Below are 25,209 nucleotides of genomic sequence, written 5' to 3'. Positions count from 1 at the left end.
AACAAAATTACACTTCCAAACTAGGAAAAATTGTCAGAGACAAAGAGACATAATATATAAGGATAGAGGGGTATATTCATAATAATCCTAAATATTTTTGCATTCAATACTACAAAGTACTAACTACACTGAGAACTGAATATTTACAGTCTATTTACTAAATACACTGGTGGAACTGAGAAGAAAAAAAGGCATATTCACAGGTAAAGCTATTTCTCATCTCTGTTTTCAATCAGCAATAAAACAAGAAAATATTAGCAAGTCAGAGAAGACTTAAAAACATTATCAGTCAAGTTGATCTAATTGACATTTGTACAAAACTCCATCCCAAAACAGCAGAATGTACATTCTTTTAGATGCTTTTAAAGTGTAACTAACAGCAAAATATATTCTCACCTATCAACTATGTATCAGTATAATGAAAATAACTGAAATGATACAAAGTATATTCTATGAACAAAATAGAATTAAATTAGAAATCAACAATAAAAAGCTTATCTAGAAAAATATTTGGAAATTGTGTAACATACATACTTCTAAGGAAGACACGAATCAAAGAATTACAAGACAAATCAGAAAATATTGCACTAAATAAAAATGAAAACATAATATGTTAAAAAAATTGTGAGCTGGTGATATAAAGCAGTATTGGGAAGAAAACTTATAGTATTTGATGCATATAGTAGAAAAGAATGTTCACAGCTATTTTTACTATTACCTCATTCTAACCCAAGGAATTTCTTTTACACCTTTTGACATCATCTCTGTCCTGATCCAAATGTTTACATACTCTATCTTGCCTACAATTCATTTCATGCTCACCTCATTTGAGAAAACTCATTGGGTTCTTATTAGTTACCTTCTTGTGTTTTTATTCTCTTACCATTACATGTCATAATTACTCAAGTAGACTGCAAAACTCTTTCTAGCATGAATCATCTCTTCTCATTCTTTTTAACTTTTCTAGACATCCACAGAGTACCCCAATATACTTCGATTCACTGATTAAAGTTTAAGAGCACAACCTTTATTTGCTTTGGGCTCTAAAATAAGACATATTATTGAAAATATTTTACTATATATAGTTTCCAGTATTTCTGATGCCAAAAATTATACTTTTTCCTTTAGGATTAAGTTTATGTTTTTTTTTCCCCAATGGCATTCCTCCAGTCCCATTACTAGGCCCTACTATCTACACCATGTGTGGCCATCCAGTCCATGGCTTCCTATAGCATGGACAGTGTATTTGAGACCCAAATTTTTCTTTCTAGCTGAAACATCTCCTAAGGACTCCAAGCATGACAATTATGTGTACAGTCAGTAAACATATAAAAATAACATGGCAAAAGTGAATTCATGACTTCTCTTCACTCACCTACTTCTACATCTGTGTTTTTCCCATCTATCCCAGTTCACTAAAAGTATGAGCATTTTATTTAATAGTACTCTTGCAATTTACCCAGTTAGATCAAAAGTAAGAAAGCTTTCTTATTCTTTTTTCTTTCCCTCACTATCCCCCATATACAATAAATCACTAAGTCCTGATACTTTGTTTCTAAATATATCAACTTCCTGTAAAATCCAGATAGACTGTAGACAGTTAAGGTTAAGAAATGGACTCTACATTTAGCTTTACTTCAATTCAAATTCAAGCATTCCCATTTAGTAGTTTCTTACCCTCCCTGTGCTTTAGTAACAAAGCATAAATATCTACTTCATAGGACACTGTGGAGTTTAAATCAGCAAGTATAATATGAAATAAAATGTTTGGTGCATATATATACATTATATCACATAAACGGTGACTATTTTATTATCTTTATCAATACTATTATAAATCATAATAAAAGCTCTTGCCATCTTTTGACCACACCATTGCAGTAACCACCTAATATTGTCTTCCTAACTGCAGATCTGTCCAAGCTTCCACCTTGCCTACGCTCCCGAGTTTTGTTTTTTTTTAAAAAGACTGTCACTCACTCAAAGGATTCCCACTGCACTGAGGCTGAAGATGAAGTTACTCTCTTGCTCAAAAACAGTCTTGTCATATCCTTAATTTTTAAGTCAAGGAATCTCTTAGGATATATTCATTTTCTAGAATCATCTTTTCTGACACATGTGTACACCAAAAGGGGCTAAATCAAACAGCATTTCACTCAATGGTGTCAACTTATTTCATCCAGATTATAACTGATTGAGGTGAGCTTTAAGGCAAAAAAGCACACTAAAGGAAAAGTAGGAGATGGAGGCTTTTCTAAAGGGTATGGTGGCATTACAGCAAAATTCTAAAAAAAAAGAAGAGAGAGGTAAGAAAAAGGCCTAGTTTGCAACTTTACTTAGTGCCCTGTGAGCAACAGATTTTATGCTATAAATCATTGAGCCTACCTTTGGTATTTAAGCTGAACAATAATGCTCAAATTTTATATTTACATAGGAACCTTCACATCTTAACATACTTGAGTTCAACACAGGGTCTTTCCTCGTGGGTTGCAGAGAAAGGGGGACTCAAGTAAGCCTATGACACTAATATTCCTCCTATTAGTATTGTAAGAACTTGCAAGACAATCTCCTAATACTGGAGATATGGAGACCTCTTTAATCTCACAAATGACAACTGATTATAAAATGAACAGAAGATCAACTATGTCTCACCAAAGAAATACACAGATGAGAAAAAAGGCATATGGAAAGATAAGCCACATCATATGTCATCATAAAAATGCTACTTAAAATAATGAAGCACTATTACAGATCTATTACAATGGACAATATCTAATACATTGAAAATAGCAAATACTGATGAGGATGTGAAGCAACAGAAATTCTCATTCATTACTTGCAGGAATGAAAAGTGATACTGTATATAACCACTGTGGCAGATAGTTCGCAGTTTCTAACAAAACAAAAATATGCTTACATACAATCTAGCAACTTTGATCTCTTATAATTACTCAAATGAAGCAAAAGCAAATGCCCATAAAAATCCTGCACATATAGAGGAATTTTATTCATAATTACTAAACCCAGAAAGAAAGTAAAATACCTGTCAGGAGATAAGATATGCAAATAAACTGTAGCACATTCATCACTAGGAAGAAATACACTATCAAGCCATGACCAGACATAGAGAAAACTTAAATGTATATTACTAAGTGAAAGAAAATAATATGAAAAGCTACATGTTTTATGATTCCAACAATATGGTATTTTGAAAAAGGCAAAACTACAGAAATAGTTTTAAAAAATCAGTGGCTGTCAGGAGGAAAGGGGAATAAGAAATGGACAGGCAGAACACAAGAGGATTTTTTAGGGCAGTGAAATTGCCCTGTGTCATACTACACTATTAGATACATGTTATACATTTGCCAAATCCATAGAATGTATAACATAAATGTGAATTCCACATCACACATCATGGCACAAGCCTGTAATCCCAGCACTTGGGAGGCTGATGCAAGCAGATTATCACAAATTCAAGGCCAGCCTCAACTACAAAATAAGACTCTGTCTCACACACCATGAAAGGGTGAACCCTAACATAAATTATGGACTTTGGATGAAAGCATACCATTCTAAAATGCAATGTTGTATGTATAGAAGGGCAGTGAGTAATACATTATGGGCGCTTTCTGTTACAATTTTTTTGTGAACCTAAAACTGCCCTAAAAATAGTTTGTTTAAAAAAAAATCTAATGGGAACCAAAGAAGCTTGATATTAACAAGTCTAAAATGTTATTTGACAAAGGTTTTATTGGGTAGCAATAACCAATTTGGACAAAAATGAAATAAGTTTCTCAAAAAGTGGCCACTGTAGAAAAGTTTGTTGCTTCATTAAAAAGTTACCCATAGAATTATCACAGACTCAACAATTGCCTTCCTAGGTATATACCCGGAAGAATCGAAAATAAGCATTCAATCAAAACTTTATACTGGAATGTTTATAGTCACAATATTCAGAATATATCTCCAAGGTAGAAACAACCCAAATGTGTAGTAGCTGATGAACAAAATGTAGCAATAAAGTATATTCATACAGTGAGTGCTATTCAGCCATCAGAAAGAATAAACTGTGGTTACATGCCATAACACAGATGAATCTGCACCCCTACAACCTCTAGGTGGTGCTGTGGATTGAACACATGGCTTTTGGCACAGCAGCTAAGTGTTCTACCATTAGACTACATACCCTCAGCCCTAAAGAATCTTAAAAAGCCAACTTCATTATTTCAACTGAAAAAAGCCAGGCACAAATGGTCATATACTCTATGTTTTCATTTACATGAAATATTAAATATGTAAAGGATAGAAAGATCAGTGTTCCCTGGGACTAGGGTGATAAAAATGTGAAGTGACCACTTCTTGACTACTTGTGGGAATACTTTGAGGGTGATAAAAATATTCTAGAACTAGATAGCACTGAAGACTGCATAACATAGTGGATGATTAAATGACACTAAATTATACACTTAAAATGTATATTTTTACTATAAAAAGGGAGTAAATTAAAAAACCTTGATTTTTTCACTTTCTTTTCTCACTCGTTTTGCATTTTCAATAATATAAACAGTGCTTTTGTTGACTTCATTGTCAGCTCTGTGTCTCAGCCAATCTTCATATCCCTAGAAAAATAAAAATAACTATAATCAAGCTCAGATAATAAAACTATTAATAAGTTTCTAGAGCGCCTTACAAGTCAATAGCAGACATGTATAATTACAGTATAATTTCAACTCAAAATGCTAAATACAATAATGCTCATTTTACTAACAAAGTTGAAACACACTTTCAAATACCTCTTAGGTAAACAGCTTTATTGTATTAAAATTGTCCTCCATTATTCAGATAAATATTAATGAAAACATAGATAGTAGAGCCTTCATATCTTTTACCTGTGAAAGACCATGATTTATTTGTTCCTTTTTTTGGGGTGCTAGGGATTGAACTCAAGATCTTGTGCTTGCCAGGAAGGCACTAATGCCACTGAGCTATTTCCCCAGCCGGATTTATCTATTCTAATTCTACTTTATTCAAGATAATGTTAATTTTATTTTTCCATTTGAAAACAAACTATTGATTTTATTATCTTATAGATCTACAAACTTTAATATGTATTGCATACATTGTAGACACCTATGTTGCTCATTTCTAAGTTAATATAATTTTTCTCCACATGCAGAAAATATAAAGAGCAAGTCAGGATTATTTTGACAGAAAATCTATAAACAGTAGAGATATGAATAGCTAAACTGGAGAGGTGATAAAAGATAAATCGCTGTTCAATTTTTTTTAGTTAAAAGTAATCACAGAAAACCCAATGGTTCATTTTTCTTTGTACTGGTCCTATGGTGTAAAATAAAGCCAAAGGAACTAAGAAAGAGGATGTTCATCTGGTTTGAGCATGACCTTCTCTCCTTTCTTATTGTCCTCTGGTTTTTCTTTTCATAGAAATGTCTGTACTTTTTCAAATACAACTGTTCGAAAAATCTCCTGATCACTTTCTATCTTTTTTCCCCTGGGTGCTACTTTCACCATTCTTGTGCTACCCCTCTTTATGACAAGGTTAGGCTATCACTTCCTAGGGTACACTGTGTGATGCTGATGAAGAAACACGGCCCCTAACATGAATTAGTACTGGGAAGAGAATGAATCAGTAAAAGCCTTTAAAAACCATACATGCTATTCTTAGAACTAGAAATTTTATGATATTAAAGAAAATAAAAATGACAAACTACTGGAAAGAACATTCCAAACATGTTTATTTAGCAACTAAACACTTCATAAAATAATCTTATACTTCCTTGGTAGGCAAGATAGAAAACCAGACAACCCGAAGTAGAATGGTAACCTTCCTGCCTAATGTTGCTAAGCAGACCTTCCCTTTGCAAGCTTCCATGGAGCACTTTTCAAAAGTAATTTGCTAAGTACTATTTTAAAATGTTTATAAATAAATCAGATCCTGTGAACTGCCCCAAAACACACTATGTTTTGTTAACCTACCCTTTCACCTCCAGTTTCCCGTCTCCATTTTCAATTTCATCTGTAAGTTTTCAAAGGTACTAGGCTCAAAATACTTCAAAGACATCTACATCACAATCTGTGGCACTTCCAGCTCTGACAAGAAATAGGAATAACTGTCTTCTCTACCCATGACCCCTTTCGGAAAGATACTAAAATTAAAGTATTTTATTTTGGAGTTCTATGTTATAGACAACAACAACAACAAAATATTCACAGGAATAGGAAATTTTTAGCCAGTCCTATGTTAGATCTATGAATTCACAATAAAAACTCATGTCTTATTTCCTAATTGGGGAAGAAAGGAGTAATAAATTAAGGGATGTGCCTTACTAGCAGATAAACAGGTTTTCATAAGGAACCATATATAAACTAAATCCACCAAGGATAATGCCTATAGTACCTAAAAATTCTTGGACAATCAAATGCAAAACCAGGTTAGAGTCAAATAAAAGACATGTGTAAATAAATTTACCTGTTTAATGGCTGTAACAGTTATAACAAAGAAAAGTGGAAGTCCACTAGTAACTGGGCTAGTTGGTGTATCTACTGTGACCTAGGTAAAGAAATTAAATTGAAAGTAAAATGGAAGTTGGTCATTCATGATCCGACACTTAACATGTTACAAACATTTCAGACAAAATTGCAGACAAAGCACATTCCAGTCGTGGGTTGAATATTAATTTTCATTAAAACAAGGATAACCTTCATAGTAGTTATTTTAAGAAAATTCAGGCTTAGTTTTCAGCCCAGCTTTGACTAATCCCTTCACTGAAATATATCCATTCATTTACACCCTATTTGTTAAGCAGTGCTCAGCTCCTGTACTGTTATCAGCCAGGTTCCAAAGATGAAGCTTTAAACAGGATAGAAATAAGTCCCTCCTTTCATGTAGCTGGAAGCTTATAAGAGAAAGCAGCTATTAATACAGGTGTGTAGATGCTAAGATCTGAAGCGTAAATAAGAATTAACTAAATCAAAGAGGGATTTCCAGGTACAGTGTGCAGTATACACAAAGTCTCTATGTTAGGAAGGGGAAAGGCACATAAACGAAAAAAAGAAGCCAATGGCCAAGACAGTATGTGGTATAACATGGGGCTGGAGAGGGAGGCAGGCTCAGGCTGTGTAGGGCCCTCTAGGCTACAGTAAATTGTTCATTCTTCATCCCACAAACAATGAAAAGATCCCTGAACGTTTTAGGCAGGAAAAAGTGACATGAAGAGAATCATTCTCAATGTTTTTGGGAAGATGGACTAGAAGGAACAAGAGTTGAGGCAGAGTTCATTTGAGAAGCTATCGCTATAATACAGGTGAAAGGTGACATTGTGGACAAGTGTAGAAGCAGCAGACAAAGAAATATCAGGGATCCTTAGGAGGCAAAATGGTAAGAATAGTAGGTATCAATTTAAGTGATAATTAAAGAGGTCTTCTAAGTGTGTGGTTAACATGTCTGGGGTGATAATGTCTTGATTACTAAAACAGAAAATACTGCATATAGTAGATTTAATGGAAGGGGATCAAAACTTCAATTTGCCCTTACAACTGACTGATTCTCATCTCTAATCTCCATCCAGGCCTGCCCAAGCCACATGGAAGTGTACATAGGAGGTTTTTACAGTTCCATGACTTCTGCAACCTCTTCTCTACCTTTAGAATTCTGGTCCAGCATTCTCCACCAGGTAAACCTCTATTAATCTTTCAAGACTCAGGGAAAGTATCATCTACTTTTTGAAGCCTTAAGTTACTTTTGGGTAGGAATCTATCATAACTTCTACTATATGCTCATAGCACTTTGCTCATGCTACTTGAATGGCTTTTATTACATTAAGCAAATATATGACTGTCTTCTCAACAATAACATAAATCATTTACAGTTAGAAAGCTGTACGTTGATGTTCATTGTATCTGCTATAATATTTGTTGTGTAGACAATTGCATGATGCAGAGTAGGTACCTGGTACACATTTGGTAGTGTCCACCAAATACAATGACTTTTGCAAGAGGAAATTACTTTGAAGTTTATTTTGTATCCCTAAGACATTAGACTGTGGCTCTACAGGACTCACTTTTCAAATGTTCTGTTGCTCAGTATTGAAATTTGGTCTTCCTGTGCTACATCCAAAATTGGTTTAAATTAGTAGAGTTAAATTAAATTATACTACCATTTACTGAAAACTTCAAAGTAGATAAACAAAAGCACACAATATCAACAAGGTCACTGAGCAATTTCAATGGGAGTTTTCTGCTTCTTTTAAGATGAAATAAGAAAAATTGTACCTTCAATGTGGTACCATTTTCAGGGGGAAATTACAATAAGGGAAAAGTTTTCATACCTTAGAGACTTAAAGTTGGGAAATGCAATTTAAAATGTCTAAAATCTTAAATGCAAAACAGTAAAGTAACAAGAAAAATCAGATCAATCTACTATGCATTCACACTTCAAGGCAACAAAACTGGTAATCATGATGCTAAGTGATTAAGTTTTCAATTAGGCTGGAAATCATATTTAACAAAGTGAAACTATTAGTTTAAACTATTTCCAGGTTTGGTATATACCAGTTATTGAATGGTACACAATATACTTCCTACATGGATGAACAAAGATGAAAATTTTAAAGTAACAATGGAATATGATCTCAAACTTTGTAGTAAAAAGTTTTAGAAATCTGTAAAAATCATACAAATCTTAAAACGTAATTATTTTTACTTTAAAAAGTCACATTACACAATATCTTTGTTTTTAATTTCAGGTGATTTTAAGGTTAGAAACATCTTTTAAGGCAATTGAGTTTTAAATTGAGCAGCTATTTATGAAACTCTTACCTGTACAAGGAAAATGATGAGAAAATAAAAATTTGCAATTCTTCTAAACTGTTCAAATAAATTCTTTGGAAGGAAATTCCAAAGTGTATACTATAAGGGAAGAAGAAAAAAATGTTATTAAAAAACTTTGAAAGCTCTTTATAGTAATGCCTAATATGCTCCAGATGATCATATAAAATAATATTCAGTATACCTAATACTTTGAAAACCAAGCCTCACATATATGCATGCACATATATTTATAGGAATTTTTTTTTCAGAAATCAAGTTTCACTCTAAGCATTGCAGTGGCCATCCACTCTCATAATTTATTACTTTAATCCAATCTAAAATAGGTTTCCTGTTACATACTTTCATATGATCCTCTTACACACTTCCTCAATAGCACTTATAAGAGCAGGTTGCTCATCTATTTTGTTAACTACTTTTTCCAAAACAACTAGGATCATGCCTAGTACAGATCAGACAGTAAAGTATTGCATAAATGAACAAAAATTTAGTTCTCCTTGTTCTGCTAACCTTTGGAGTCGATCATTATCAGATCCTTCATCACCTCTCTCCCTACCAGTATCTCACATCTTCAAGACTGCTGAGAAGGTATATACACAATCCTGGGACACACAGGGCTTTGACTTTAACAAACAACATGCCACCCTGGAGTTTGGTAAACATTTAAATGCCAAATTACACAAAGGTACAAGGACAGAATTCTGTGGTTAACTATCAAATCACATGCCCTTGCTTAGTGATGCCTTAAGCTCAAGCACTGCATTATATAAAAGTCACCAGATGCTGTATTTTCTAGATGTGTAAAGAAAACCAGAAACAAGAAAGTTTTAACATAAAAAAGCTGACCTTACTTTTGAAAGGTCTCTATCCCAATTATGTACATAATTAGAAGATATCCACTAATAAGGTGATGGAAAGGTCACAGTCACAGGCAACGAAAAAATACAGTACATGGAAATCTATAATTATTCTCTCTTTTTTAAAAAACAGTTATGAAAAAATAAAATACAACAAAAACAGTTATGGTTCAAAGGTCAGAGAATCCTGAGGAAAATGAAGATAAATGGAGGCAAATACATTCATCAGAGCAACCAACAACCAACTCAGAACTAGGATCCAAGAAAGAGCTTTAGGGAAGGACCATTCAAAAGTAAGCACAGAATTGGGCATACATGTACATTATTTAGGAAAAAGCTCCAAAATCTTCATGATACCAAAGCAGCTTGTGATCAAAAATAAAAACTAGCAGAAACCATTGAGGCTGTCACTTTGAAGCCAATATAGTGCTGAACAGCACTTAACTGCTCCAATTAATTGAGATCAATTTCCTTAAAAAAATAAGTTAAATTCTAGCAGGTAAACATGAGTTTCTGACTGTTAACTTTCTGTTCTCAAACAATAAAGGACAGTTATGGTGCTCTCTAGGAGGTTGGATTCACACATCAAAAGGGAACAGTTGTAAGTGCTGTTTCGAAACCCTGTTAGTCTGCCACTGTTGTTTTGTTTTGCTTTGGTTTGGTTTTTGCAGTGCTGGCAAGCATCAAACCCAGAATCTCAGATATGTTAAGCAAGTGTGCCACCACTGAGGTACACCCTTAGCTCCATCACCATTTAAACTTATTAAATGTACAGCTCCTTGAGAAACTCTAGATACTTAACAGGAAACTCAGGCTATTCATTATGCCCTCTTCTCTCCTTCATCACAGCATGATCTACTGAGACCTCAAGGCACCATAATCTCCCTTACCACAGGTAAACACACAAAAAAACATCAAGATTATATAATACAGGCTGGCCTTGAACTCACATGTTCCTCCTGCCTCCTCCTATGCTAAGATTACAGGCATGTGCCACTGTATCCAGGTCAAATTAAGATTTTCTCAATCAAGAAATCATAATCAAACTAGATGTGGCATATGTTATAATCCAAGCACTATGGAAGATTCTGGTAAGGAGAGCGCAAGTTTCAGCAACTCAGTGACTTAGCAAAATCTTGTGTCAAAATAATTATATAAAAGGGGTTGGAGATGTAGCTCAGTAGGAAGGCCCTAGATTACATTCCCAGTACCAAAGGAAAGGAAAAAGGAAAAGATGGACAGAGGGAAGGAGGGCAGGTGTACAGAAGGAAGGAGGGAATTAAAACTTGTGTCTTAGTCATTTGTTCTACTAATTTAACTGAAGGGCAAACTGACATTCATACCTTTTTATATACTACAGATGTAATACTTGAGTACAGACTAAGAGAAACATACGCTTTAGTGTTTTGGAATTAAAAGTGAAATTGAATTAGACTCATATACCCTAAGTTATTCCAGTTAACCTGTTTATCTAAAAAGTATACTCTAGCTTGGTCAGGTGCCACAAATCAAACACATTGTTAATAACAGGAAGAAAATATGCATAATACTTGTTTTAGATACAATAATGAGAACTGACATTTTTATAATAAGTTCTACCTCAGAAATCAGTAAATGGATCTTTAATATTATGTCAATATACAAATATACACTTTAAAAAGCAGCGCTAATATTTAGAAAATGCCTACTAAAACTTTTTCAGAAAAATAGCAACAGTTCAGAGGTATACAAGGTATTTATCTTCTACTATGTAACAAGCTAAATAATTGATATGAAAGCATGATCTCCAAAAGTGAAAACCTGTGAAAAAGTTGTGGTTCACTACCTCAAACATCTATCACCTTGAAAACATCTATTTACCTTGAAAACAAAATCTTATAACTTCACTAAATAACTTTCTAAATTCAAAGGAGGGAATCTGACATGATTGTCAGCTGTAGGAGTCTAGCATTTCATTAAAGCAAAAGGCTGCTTTAATTGTACTTGTTGGAAGCTTGGGGTAGAGCTCAGGGGTAGACCACCTGCTGAGCGAGCAGGTGGCCTTTGGCTCTATCCCCAGCCCCAAAAATAAAAAGAAAATGAGAAATTTGCAGCAAACTTTCCAATTTAGTATTACAAATGCAAGAGGAGAAGCTAAGGCTGCCATAAATTGTCCCAATGTATCTGAATAAAGGGAAATGTGTAAAAATGCAGTAGATATAGAAAGTAATGAAGTTAGTAGCCAATAGAGCTATCAGAATGAGCATTGATTTTTTTGGTAGCTACTACAACAGTTTGAATGCAATGGAATAAAATTAGTTGCAAATAAACAAAAAATTAAGGTTTATTGAAAGTAAGTATTTAAAAAAGGGGGATATAAATAAAGGACAGTTTTGCTGTAAAAATATTTATATAAAAATAGTTAGAATAGATATATAGCTACTTTCTCTTAGTTCATTGAGAAGAAAGGTTTGTACTAATATTGTTTAGACAAGATATGTGTGCATCTTGCCCTCTGAATAACTACTACAAAGACAACAATATGCAATGTATTAATTATTGTAACTGTACTACTAGCCTCTTTTGAAACTGTTTCATTGCTATTTTATCTTTTTTTCTCATTAAAATGAATTTAAAAATCATAAAAAAAGAAAACTGGAATAGGACCGCACAGGGCCCTCCAGGCCCTCACTCAAGGGAGCGTGCAGGCCCAGCATGTGAGTGCCAGCATGTGAGTGGAACTTCCTCCACCAAACAGGCCCCGTGTGGAACCCTGCGGCAGAACTCCCTGCAGACAGCTAGAGGCAAGACCCACCCAGCTGATCTAGGAGCAGAACATCTTGCCAGAGTGGTACAGTGGGTTCACTTCCAACAGCTAAAGCAGGAAGTGGAGCACAGCATCCAGACTCAAGCCACACCCACCTAGGCAAGTTTGAACTTGGTAGATCAGGACCTGGTGCTAAGGTAATAACTGCACCAGAGCTCCACACCAAAGGTCAGAAGACAGTGCTATACAAAATGACAAAGAGAAGGAGCAAAATGCATTCTCAGGCCCTGAGCCCACGTAGAACAAATGCAGGAGACAATAGCATAGAAGAAACTGGAAATCACACACCAATAAATAATATAGTGCCTGAAATAAAGAAACAATTACAGAAAGGTATAGAGGAAATCAGATCAGAAATAATTTCTGAAGTAAAAGAAGAAATGGCAAGAGCCAGTGGTACACTACAGCAGACTAAGCGCTTGTCTAGGTAAGCGCAGCACCCAGGGTTCAATTCCTGGCTCCACATGCCCCTGCCCCCAGGCGTGCTGAGCCAGCAATGGAGTCCAGGCTGTTGGTGCACGCCTATAATCCCAGCACTAGGGAGGCAGAAATCAGGGGGATCACTACAAGTCTGGGCTGTGTAGTGAGACCCTGCACACAAAAAAAAGAAATAATAACCATAATAAAAGAAGTACTAAGTGCTCCTAAAGAAGACACTGATTAAAAAAAAATAGAGAATAGAAAAATGATGGAATCCTTCAATGAGCAATATAGGAAAGAAATAGAATGCATGAAGCAGATTCAAAGTGATATGCAGGATATTAAAACCTGAATCACAAGCTTGTAAAACCATCTCAATGAAAGTGAAAATAGACTTTCAGGCCTTGAAAACACCATTGCAGCTAATAAAAAGGTAAGAAAAGATCTTTCTTCTTTTTAAGCAAAGATTTTTTAAAAACAACTAGGATGCAGGAAAAAATAATTCAACATCTGCACAATGATGCAAAGATGTGCAACGTGAGACTAATAGGCATCAATGAGAAAGAAGTCAATACAAATGATATAAAAAGAATATGGGCAAAAGTAATAGCAGAAAACTTCCCAAATATGGGGAAACAATCTGACATTCAGTTAACTGAAGCATAAAGAACTCCAAATAAGATCAACCCAATTAAAACCACACCCAGACATAAAACAATCAAGATTCCAGACATTCAGCATAAGAGCAGTATACTAAAAGCTGCTAGAGAAAAGAAACAGATCACATTTAAAGGAAAACCCACCAGAATAATGGCAGATTTCTCTTCACAAATCATCAAGTCAAGAGGAACATGGAGCAAAGTACTTCAAGTTTTGCAAGAAAACAAATTCTAACTCAGACTGCTATACTCTGCAAAACTCACTTTCAAGTTTGATGGAGAAGTAAAATACTTCCATGACAAAGAACAACTAAAGAATTTCATGACAACAAAGCCAACTCTACACAAACTACTAAAAGATGTTCTAGACAGGGATCAAAATGACCACAACTCCATGAATGAGAATGGAAAGAACCCATCAAATAGGGCAAACAAACTTAGGAGAACAAGAGGTACACCACAGCACTCGTCCAGTTATTGTTTTGTATACAGCAGCAAAATATTCCCATCAGCATACTAAACAAATGGACTCCTCCTGCACCCTATGGGTCATGATGCTGTCCAGGTCTACAGGGTGGATATCAAGGAAATAGCAGTAGCTCAGTCCCACAAGTGACACCTGGCCACCAGTAAGTGTCAAGGACAATGTCTATATCCACCACATACTAGAACTTTGTGTGATATCCTATCCCCAAACTGTTAGAAATGCTGGTCATATATTTGCCATTCCAGTATTTCTGTTATGTTTTATTCTTAGCAATTCTTTACTATCATGAAAACTTTTTGTTAGTTGATATTTTTGTATATATTAACTTAATCAAATACTGTGTGAGTGCTCTGAATTGATCACAGATTCATACATATGATACACTACAGTCGGGCCTCTTAGACTCTTAATTTTAATTTTAATTTTTGAATATTATTTTGAAATACTTAATTTAATTTTCAATTAATTAATGTTATCATTTTCTGAATACTGTTTAATTTTAATTTTTGCTTTATGATTTATACTGTTTGATTTATAATCTACTTATAAGACATGGTATGATATTTTCTCCTACTATTAGAAACTTTAAAAAGTGTATTTCCATTTTCCATTCACTTTATATTAGTTACTTGTCTTGTACACACACACACACACACACACACACACACACACAATATGTATATAACCTGACATATGATTGATACTGTTTTGTGGAAATCTTCAATTATCTTTTAAATAGATTAGTCTAATATAATTATATTTTACATAACTACCATTTTGATAGTTATCAGGACCATACAGCAACTTCTCTTACCTTCTGGATTATGCTCATTGTTATTTTCTATATGCTACATCTGGAGGTATTAAAATATTTTGAATGTGCATAACTGGAAAATATTTTACTTTTAGTTTTCAAAGGTATATTTGCTAAGTATAAAATTCAATGAGGAGAGATTTTTTTTTCAGTCCTTTGAATAAATGAGTCTAGTTTCTTACACACTTGCTTTATTTTCTAATGTGGAATAAGATGTCATTTGACTTTGTTCTTCCATAGCTAATATTTTTTTCTATGTATATGCTTTAATGATTTTCTTTACAATTAGTTTTGGACAATTTCAGGTCTGTGTATCTCGGTATGATTTTATTCATTTTTCTTGTGCAAAAGTTTCATTTTCCTTGGAAATGCGGTGCTATAATTTTAACTAAATTCAGAAATTTTATTTTTTTTTTAATTTTTTTATTTAGGATAGGGTATACAGGGTCTCACTGTGTAGATCGGACTCGTACTGATCCTCCTATTTACAGCCTCCCAAGTGCTGGGATTACAGGTGCGGGCCACTACGCCCAGGCTCAACCGCTGTCTCCATGTACCCCAGGGGCAGAGCCAGGAGGGCAGGCCAGGGGATCGAACTCCTCCAGGCCCCTGCATCTGCCTCAGCAGGGCCTTTAATCTGCTGAGCTATTTGGTCCACCCCTTTAATTCAGAAATTTTAAATATTTATTGCCTACTCTCTTCTACTTTGAGAATTCTAATTATATGAATATAAGTTTCTTGATTTTGGCACAGAGAGAACTATTATATGACTGATCTGTAAACTCTTTCTTCATGTTTATTTTACACAATTTTTATTGTTATAGTCACTTAATTTTGTAAATATTTTTTATAATGTGCATTCTATTAATCTCATGTATTCATTTCAGAAACATTTTTATAAAATTCACCCTGTCTATATCTTATATGTTTCACATTTCAATATTTGTCTAAAATTTTTAATCTGAACAACTAAAGAATTTCATGATGACAAAGCCAAGCCTAGACAGGGATCAAAATGACCACAACTCCATGAATGAGAATGGAAAGAACCCATCAAATAGGGCAAACAAACTGAGGAGAATAAGAGGTATACAATAGTAGTCTTTCAGTTATTCTTTTGTGTTCAGCAGCACAACATTTTCATCAGCACACCCTACAAATGGACTTCTCTTCCATCCTATGAGTCATGATTCCACCTGAGTCTACAGGGTAGATTTCAAAGAAATAGCTGTAGCTCAGTTCCACAAGTGACACCTAGCCACCAGTAAGTGTCATGGTCATTATGCATGTCCACAACACACTAGAACTTTGTGAGATATCCTATCCTCAAACTGTTAGAAGTGCTGGTCATTTACTTGCCATTCCAGTATTTATCTTATGTTTTACTCTTAGTACTTCTTTGCTATCATGAAAACTTTTTCTTAGTTCAATTGTTTTGAAACATTTAATTTTCTGAATATTGCTTAATCTTAACTGTTGTTCTAAGATTTATACTGTATCTTTGACTTACAATTTATTTAAAAGACATTGTATGATATCTTCTCCTAGTATTAGAAACTTTAAAAAATATATTTCCATTTTCTGTTGACTTTATATTACTTCTTCCCTGTCTTTTATACACACATACACACACATATATGGAAAAGAAAAGTGTATAATCCAACATAAGATTGGTACTGTTTCATAGAAATCTGCAATGACCTTTAAATAAGGGTTCATTTATATATATTTTTATATAGTCCTGCATAACTATCATATTGATAGCTCTTTATTGTTCATCCAGGAGCATACTGCAACTTGTCTTGCCTTTTGAATTATGCTCTTTGTTATTTCCTATATGCTACTTCTAGAGATATTAAAATATTTCAAGTTTGTATAACTAGAAAATCTTACTTTTAGTTTTCAAAGGTATATTTGCTAAGTATAAAATTCAAAGAGGACAGATCTTTTCTTTCAGTCCTTTAATTAATCTAGTTTTTTACACACTTTAAATGTCTTTGCAAAAGGTTCATTTTTCTTGGAAATGTGGTATTATAAGTTCAACTAAATTCAGAAATTTTAAATTTTTAAATAGTTATTGCCTACTCCTTCCTACTTTGAGAATTCTAATTATATGAATGTAAGTTTCTTGGTTTTGACACAGTGAACTATTATGACTGATCTGTAAACTCTTTCTTCATTTTTATTTTGGACAGTTTTTATTGTTATATTCAGTTATGTTTGTAAATAATTCATTTTCAATTTGCAGTCTATTAAAAATTTTTAAAAATAAAAATGAAAAAAATAAAATTTTTAATCTGCTACATAATCATTACTGATTTTCAATAAAGTTAATGAGTACAAAAAAAGAAAGTAAGCATCAATATTCAATTATTTTTCCAATCTTGCATAAAAATTGTATCTGTTAATATATGAGCAACAGCTTTGACAATAAAAACGGGCAATATAGCAACTCATCCTAGTAACTGTTCACACTCTGCTAAATTACTATATCCATTTTATTATCAAGCCTCCTTAATGCAGGCATTAAATCCAATTTCAAGTATTGTTAACAGTCACTGTAACAGTGTCATGCAGAATGTTCTTTCATTTGTTAAACATTGCTCTTTATACCATAAATTCTGATTTAAGTGCAAAAATCAGACAACAAACAAAACTGAATAAGAAAAGATACTTTTAACAAGCTAGATAAGACTGAATAAGAGAAGTCTAATAAAGCCTATTGATGATTTTGACTTTAAATGAGAAATGCCAGTACAATTTTAAGCTTGAAACTATCCCAAGATATGTTTAAGCATGAACTTATGTTCCATGTGTGTTAGGTGGAGTTTACTCACTGCTTATAATTCCATAGAAGGGCCTTCAAGATAAGGCTCAGCATTTTTATGGAAAAAAATGTGAAAGAAAGAAACATGATAGAAGCTAAAGATCCTACAAATCTCAGCAGAGTGTTATCAATGCTCTTTTTGATAAAGAAAATCTCCAAGTTTTGTACCAACTATGAAATACTAATGATTCCCAAAGGTTCCTATAGAGTATATTAAAATAGTACAGTTGTAAAAGACACATAAAGAAAATACTCGTGTTCTCAAGAGAGAAAAAGAACACTAATTTTGTAAGTAAATAAAATTTAAAATAGGCCAAAATTTTAGTCTTCAGTGTTATTACATTAACAGCACTTATTCCCAGTATTACACTGACATTACTGATGATATCTGCAAACAACATAAATTATTTTTATCAGTGAGATGTAGAGAAAAGAAATCAGAACTTGCTACAGAACTGGAAGGCAGCTAACATTCTATAAATTGTGTACGGTATAAATAAAAGAGCCAAAAGATGTGAGAGAAAAAGCATCCCACTACAAAAATGTTGATTTTTCTAGAGTGAACCTCAAAGTCATTTTTTTTAAAATTTGATACAGGGTCTTCCCACGCAGTTCAGACTTGTAATGATTAGTGATCCTCTTGTCTCAGCCTCCCCAATGCTGTGATTACAGGCATGCGCCACCACGCCCAGTTTTGGGGCTGGTATGGTGCACTCAGGGTTCCAGGGCCGGCACAACATGCAGTACTGGGGATCAAATTCGGGACTGTGCACTTGCCAGGCAGGCTCTCATGCCACCGGGCTATCTCTCCAGCCCTCCAAGTCTCCTTTTAACAGACTATACCACATAGTCAAAAACTAATGCATCAGAGAAATTCAATTGTACTGATCAGTACAATATTAATAATAATAATCACAGAAACACAAATAACAGCTACTATTTACTGAGCTGTTTACTAAAAGCAAACAAAGTGATAAACGTTTCTGTGTATTATTTCATTTTAGCTTCACAATCCCTTGAGGTACATTGCATTAATATCCCTATCTACAGGTAACAAAATTAAGATGCAGGTTAAACAACTTTAAATTCAGTCTCCAAGGGTAAAGCTCTTCACCATGATGCTGCATACTATGCTCATAGTTATTCATTACAGTGTTAAGATTGTGGTAGTTAAGACTGTATTTTTTCTGCTTACTATGTTGCCAATTCCTCTTTCTGCTCAGCAATTTTTATAAAATCAGTTAATCACAAAAACTATAAACATATTATTCAGATTTAAAATAACCCATCAGTGAAGAAATGATTCTTCATCACGGTTTAGAAGCAGAATTTTAGTTATCGCCTTGGTTCCTATTGCATTGTCCTGCCTACTAGCCAAACTGAAGCTTGATAAAACATGGAAAAAGGCTCTAATAAATATATAAAATTTGAGAATTAAAGTGAGTCATGTGAAACAAAATGTACATATACAGCAACAAAACAATGGCCATTAGTTCACTGAAAAGTCACTTTACCATCATTATATAATTTTACCATCTTTCCTATACTACATTCCACTTGGATGCAAAAACAGACAGACAGACAGACAGACAGACAGACAGACAGACAGACAGACAGACAGACAGAAAGCAAGCAAGCAAAATAAAGCAAAACAAAATCCCAAAACCTGTAACAGGAAAAGTACTTTCTCCAGAGTCACCAGGCCTTATCAAGTACATTTACTCCTGGCTTTGTCATTAACTATGCCTGTTGAGCATATCATTAATTTCTCTGCATTGAATTTCTTCATCTGCAAGAGAGCAAGCTGAGTAAGATGACATTTAGGACCTTTCAGCTCTATGAATCTATGATTCTGAATCAAAGGTCTACTACTGATTGCTTAGTTGGATGCCATAGATAAATCACAATTTCTAAGTGAAGGGACAACTATCTCAGTTACAGGTATGTAAACCCCTTGCTGAGGATAAAACCCCTATCAGATTAAAAAGAAACAGACATTTTATCCAAACATACTTATGCTATTCTATAGGTCTACAGATGTGCTCCTCAAGCAACAGTTTTAACTTGACCTGTCTACTTTTTACACCAAAGCCTTTCAAATAAACATAATTTCTCCCACATCACTACCCAAAGAATAAATCAAATATGTGTTTGACAATTAAAATGCATTATTTGTAAAGTCAGGGCTTAAAGTGCTGGCCAGATAACTCAGTGGACTAAACCACTTGATTAGGCAGACGTAGGGACAGGGTTCAATCCCTGGTGTGCTGTGCCATCCCTGCCCCCAGGGCACCCTGAGATGACTGAGACTGGGCATGGTGGCATGTGCCTGTCATCCCAGCACTTGGGAGGCTTGAAAATAGGAGGATCACTATGAGCCCAGTCTGTGTAGTGAGACACTATAGATCCTGTACTAAATACATAAAAAAAAAATATTAAACTAAAGTCAGGTCTTAAATTTGTAGTTCAGGTCCTCAGAAATGCACAGTGAACCAAATGTCACCAACATTTTTACCTCTGCCTTACCACCCTGTGTGAGGAAGTGAGGAAAATGATCAAAATCTATTCCATGGTACAAGAGGTGGTAGTGGAACAGCCATCTAACACCTAGTGTGGCTAGCCAGCAGTATACTTATAGAATTACACTCCTCTCAGGTACTAGGAGCTGTAAGATGTATTTTTACATGTGAAGTATTAGCCATTTCACAAGTGAGGACATTCAGACTCAGAGCATTTAATTGGGCTCTGGTGACATAGCCAGTAAATGTTTGGGCCAGAATTAAACACGGATGTTCAAAGTTCTAGGCCACTGCTCTTAACATTATACTACACTGGAATAAGATAACTATTCAAATGATGATACAGCCATAGTGAACAACTTCTTACAAGATCAAACATGTCAAGGAGTCAATGAAGCAGAATGTTTAATCAAAAATAAATAGACCTTTATTTATTTTTAATACTGGAATTGAACTCAGGATCTTGTGCTTGCCAGGCAGGCAGACACTGTGCCACTGAACTATATCCCTGGCCCAATGCACCCCTTTATAATCCAAGAATTTATCGGGAAGATCAGTAAGGGCACAAAAAAGAGTGGCAAAAGAAAGCTGTACCAGGAGGGTACCCTCTAAAAGAATGCAAAGCATTTACATCCTAGTCCAGTCATTCAAGGGCAACTCAGGAAATGTTGTACAAGTAAATCACTACCCTATTTGGTTTGCTTCTTTTTTTATTGTGTGGCACTAGGGATGGAGTCAAAGGTCTCTAGCCTTCTAGGCAAGCACTATAGCACTGAGCTATTTAAGGTTTAAAGTGATGCATAATCAACAGATCCTGTGAATCATAACAGAAAACCAGTGAATTATCTTTCAGCTAACACCTAGTAGGATGACAAAGTGATGGGCTTTAAAAGAAAATAAACTGCCTTTTGGAGGTGCCATAGTGTTACTCATATATGATCTGTATAAGTTCATAACTATACAATGTATGCACATGCACTGGCTACCTCAGAAGCATATTTTCATTATCTCATCATATGAACATCTATCAAGTTTTTTTTTTAAATCTTACCTTAGATGAGACAATTCTGTTATCACAAAATCTTTGTGCAATGTAAGTTTCTGTTTCTGAAAGTGGACGATTGCCAACACACACTGTGCGTGTACCAACTCGCTTTTCTTCTCCAGCACACTGATCAAGAAAATGAAAGAAAAGGTTAGCTTTTCACTATGCTTCTCCATGCTTCCTTCAAGCTTAGAATTCTTACCTAAACACATCTGGCTATAACCTGGGGAGAGATAACAGAGGATAAAATCTTGTGAGGAAATTCAAACTCCACTAAGCTCTTAGTTACTTAGTGAAGATTAGTAAAAATGTTACTGGAACCAACTGTTCTGAGGTTAAACAGTACAATTCTAAACTTATTAAAGAAAGCCTCTAAAGGAGTTCTGGGAAATTCACCCCAAAATGTTACCCTGGTGTACTGACTGTCTTCAAGACTCTTAGCAAATATTGTAGTAGACACTGCAAGCAGCTTTACTCTGGGACTTGGGGTATTCTATATTGGATACTCCAAAGACAAAAGCAATTAGCTTTGGTACTTACCTAGGGTTTTCATTAGCTAAATTCTTATGTACAGGAAGGAGAACTTAGTAATGAGTTACTCCTGGACAGGATCTGCCATATGCTTTGTTCACCTCAAAAGCAGGTCCTTTTAGTTCCCAAAGAGAATCATTTACTAAGTATTGTCTAAGCACTGAATACATTCATTCATTTAAAATCATTTACCATTCCTCAAATTGTCACATTCTCTGTCTCTCTTTCCTGTACAAGGATGGGTGTATTAGTATCTGGACCTCACAGAGTAATCATAGTCCTGTGGTCTTCCTAAAATACTATGCATATTAATAAATTTGCATATATTTTCTCCTATTAATCAGTATATTAACAATTCATTCCAGTGACCCTTTGGAGGATATCCTAGAGAAATAATGACATTTTTACTGCCAATCATTTTCTTCATCCATAGTCAAAATGTATTACAACCATCACTTTCATAGCAACACACTTAGAAAAGGTTGAACTGGGACTATCTGATCTATTATACAACTAGTGCACTATGGACAACCTTGTCAACTACCTTTTACTAGAGAACTAGAAATGCAATATAAATTACTCCTAAGCATAAAATAATTATACTTGTAAGTATACAGGTCAGAAATAGGATGGATGTTTCTCTTAATGGAATTACCAACTAATTCTACGAAGACCTCTATAATATTTTGGCTTCACAGAAAAGTTCTGCCTTTGCAGTCTCTCAGAACCTACTGTCCTATAAGCCTCATTTCACACAATATACTTCTAATGCTCACTTTACATTTTTAAAAAGCAGATTCTCAGATTCTAGGGCTCTATTCATCTATCCTTTGCTTTCACTGAAACTTCACTGTTTTCTTCTCTTAAAGTACAATAATACATTTTCTTTTCAAGTTGAGATAGGCACCAGTGATGGTACTACTCTGTGCTTGAGACTAGCAAATAATTACATCAAGGAAAGTATAACAAACCAAATCCATTTATATATTCCCATCCTTAAAGATAATTCTTCAACCTAAAATATTCTAAAATATACAAACATGAAGATTTTCCTTCCTTTCCAAGATCTATTTAAAGGTCAAAGATGTAAATCTTCACCCTCAAAATAATTTCAACCACGACTACTCAGAGCTTTCAAAAGTTTACAAATGTCTACCATGTTTAATTGTATTCCAGTCTGAATTTGTGTGCCTCACATAGATAGCACACAGAAAAAAAATGTTTACTTTTAAAAATAAAAGTCAAAGTACAGATAAAAATCTCTTCATTGTTTTCATTCAACCTCATGGAATAATTATTTAGTGGAGCACTGCCTTCAAATTTGAACAGAATCACTCAAAACTAAACTAGGATAAGTAGAATGAAGTTTGTAAGAAATTCAGGTTGTGGGGCCAGCAAGATGCCTCAATAGAATAAACACTTCCCTGGCAAGCGCAAGGACCTGAGTTCAATCCCTGGTTCTGCCAAAAAAAAGAAAGAAAGAAAGAAAGAAAGAAAGAAAGAAAGAAAAAGAAAAAAAGAAAAAGAAAGAAAGAAAGAAAGAAAGAAAGAAAGAAAGAAAGAAAGAAAGAAAGAAAGAGAAAAAGAAAAAGAAATGAAATTCAAGTTGAATATAGAGGAAAACTTCTTAAAAGCTGTCGCAACCTAAGTTGGGAACATCTGTAGGGTCCCTGGAGATTTAGAAAAGCTCAATAATCATCTGTGTTATATAGTTTAGCTACCAGCCTTCCCAATGACAGGGCATTAGAACAATTTGTTTTCCTAGGTCCTTTGCATGCTAAGAATGATATGCAATCAAAAATTTTAAACAGTTCCTGGAAACCAGAATGACAGCTTCAACGACTGACTTCTCTTCTCTATTTGCAACCTTTATTTATTGCACAAGGTCTAACATGGCTCACTAATAAAAACACTAAATTTCCCATAATATCCATTTGGCAAAACTTCAATTGAAAGTGAATGCACCTGTTAAATTTATAGTTTATTTGGGTTCATTCACCTCTCTAATTCCTGCCCAGTGTTGCAGGTTAAGGCTGCTCTGCAGTCTTCATAGGAGACCTCATCATTACAGTGCAGCAATTTGAATATACAGAAAATGTCAAGGCTATATATGTACTATAACTCAAAATCTTTAATTTAATATCCATATGGTTGTTTACTTTTATACACAAGCAACAAGTTGCTATAAAGTACATAAGGAAGAGGCATTTTTATGCAAATCCTCAGGTCATCCTGCAAGTATTGGTAAGGGAGAAGAGGTAAAGGAAGTAGAGGGTCAATAAAGCAAGATATTTCTTGCACTGCCAATATAGATTTCTTCTGTCAATTACAGTGCTACTGATTAACTTAAAATAAAAATGAACCATTACTAATTGTCTTCCAGCTCTTTACAAAAGAACATAGGAAGGAAAAAACATAATGAAACTTTTCCAGCACATGATGTTTATATTAATTCCCTACATTAGAATTAAATTTATAGTTTTACTAAGAGATTTTGCATAACATTATTTTATCTCTCTAATTAAGATGTAAGTGACCTCTAGCTCATAAAATGGAGAACAAGATTTAAATTATCCTGCCTTAGAGGGTGTGTGGTGGGTGGGGGAGAGAGGGAGGGAAGGAGAAAATACGAGTAGAGAAAAAAAAAGATTCTGACAGCAATCATTGTTAGATGCCTGAAAGAAGCTACACAATATCAACTTCTGAGTATTTCTCAAAATAGGGCAAGCCTAGTCCAGGCAGGTTGGGTTCAGAGCTGCCTGAAGAGGAGGGGTGTGGTGGCATGAAGTGTATGACTCCTCTATGCCTGTTTCACACAAAATAATTTAATGAACCTGCGATCTCTGCTGGAATTTCCTCAAACTGTTTAACGATGATAACAGTGTTTGGGTCTCATAAAATGGCAATTCTAAACTCATGTGTAAATTTACTATAAATTTCCACTTGCTGCCAATGTAGAGTGTTAAAACAGAGATGCTAGTTCCTGTGATTCTGAATAAATAGGTGCCTTTGCCAACACAGAAAAACTCCAAGTAGGAAGCATTTTAAGATTTCCATTTGGATAGCACACAAGATAGTTTCAAGTGGGAGTGCATGATTCCTGCCATCTCATAATGCATTTTAATTCATTAGAAGTCCATCCTGTGGTAGACTAATTCCCTTCTAACATACTTAGAAATGGCATTTTTTAACTTGCCTGTACCGTCTTTATTTTAATGGCAGAAAACATGTTACATAAAAAGTATCGCAAATATTAAAAAATAGATTTAAGATACATAAATTAACAAAGAAAAATCACCCTCTTATGATTTATACATCCATACTATAATTTTAATAGTATAATCATCTTAATATTGCTTTTTTCTTTCTTTCTTTTCTTTCTTTTTTTTTTTTTTTT

The 25,209-nt window shown here is 34.3% G+C and overlaps 1 protein-coding gene across 5 annotated transcripts in view; it reads right to left on the bottom strand.

Moving 5' to 3' along the window:
* Atp11c (ATPase phospholipid transporting 11C) overlaps window positions 1-25,209 on the bottom strand; it is a 254,981-nt gene that overhangs the window by 103,443 nt on the left and 126,329 nt on the right. For all 5 annotated transcript variants that reach the window (XM_023699077.1, XM_023699078.1, XM_023699075.1 and 2 more), the window contains exons 3-6: window positions 21,288-21,407; window positions 8,839-8,928; window positions 6,491-6,571; window positions 4,512-4,619 (exon numbers count right to left, since the gene is read on the bottom strand). In XM_023699077.1, coding sequence (XP_023554845.1) covers window positions 4,512-4,619; window positions 6,491-6,571; window positions 8,839-8,928; window positions 21,288-21,407 — 399 coding nt within the window. The remainder of the gene's footprint in view (window positions 1-4,511; window positions 4,620-6,490; window positions 6,572-8,838; window positions 8,929-21,287; window positions 21,408-25,209) is intronic.

This window comes from Octodon degus, unplaced genomic scaffold, assembly GCF_000260255.1.
Source record: "Octodon degus isolate 3935 unplaced genomic scaffold, OctDeg1.0 scaffold00110, whole genome shotgun sequence".
NCBI classification, from domain to species: Eukaryota; Metazoa; Chordata; class Mammalia; order Rodentia; family Octodontidae; genus Octodon; species Octodon degus.
Note: the sequence above shows the minus strand (reverse complement) of the source record. Positions and strands in the feature narration are given on the sequence as shown.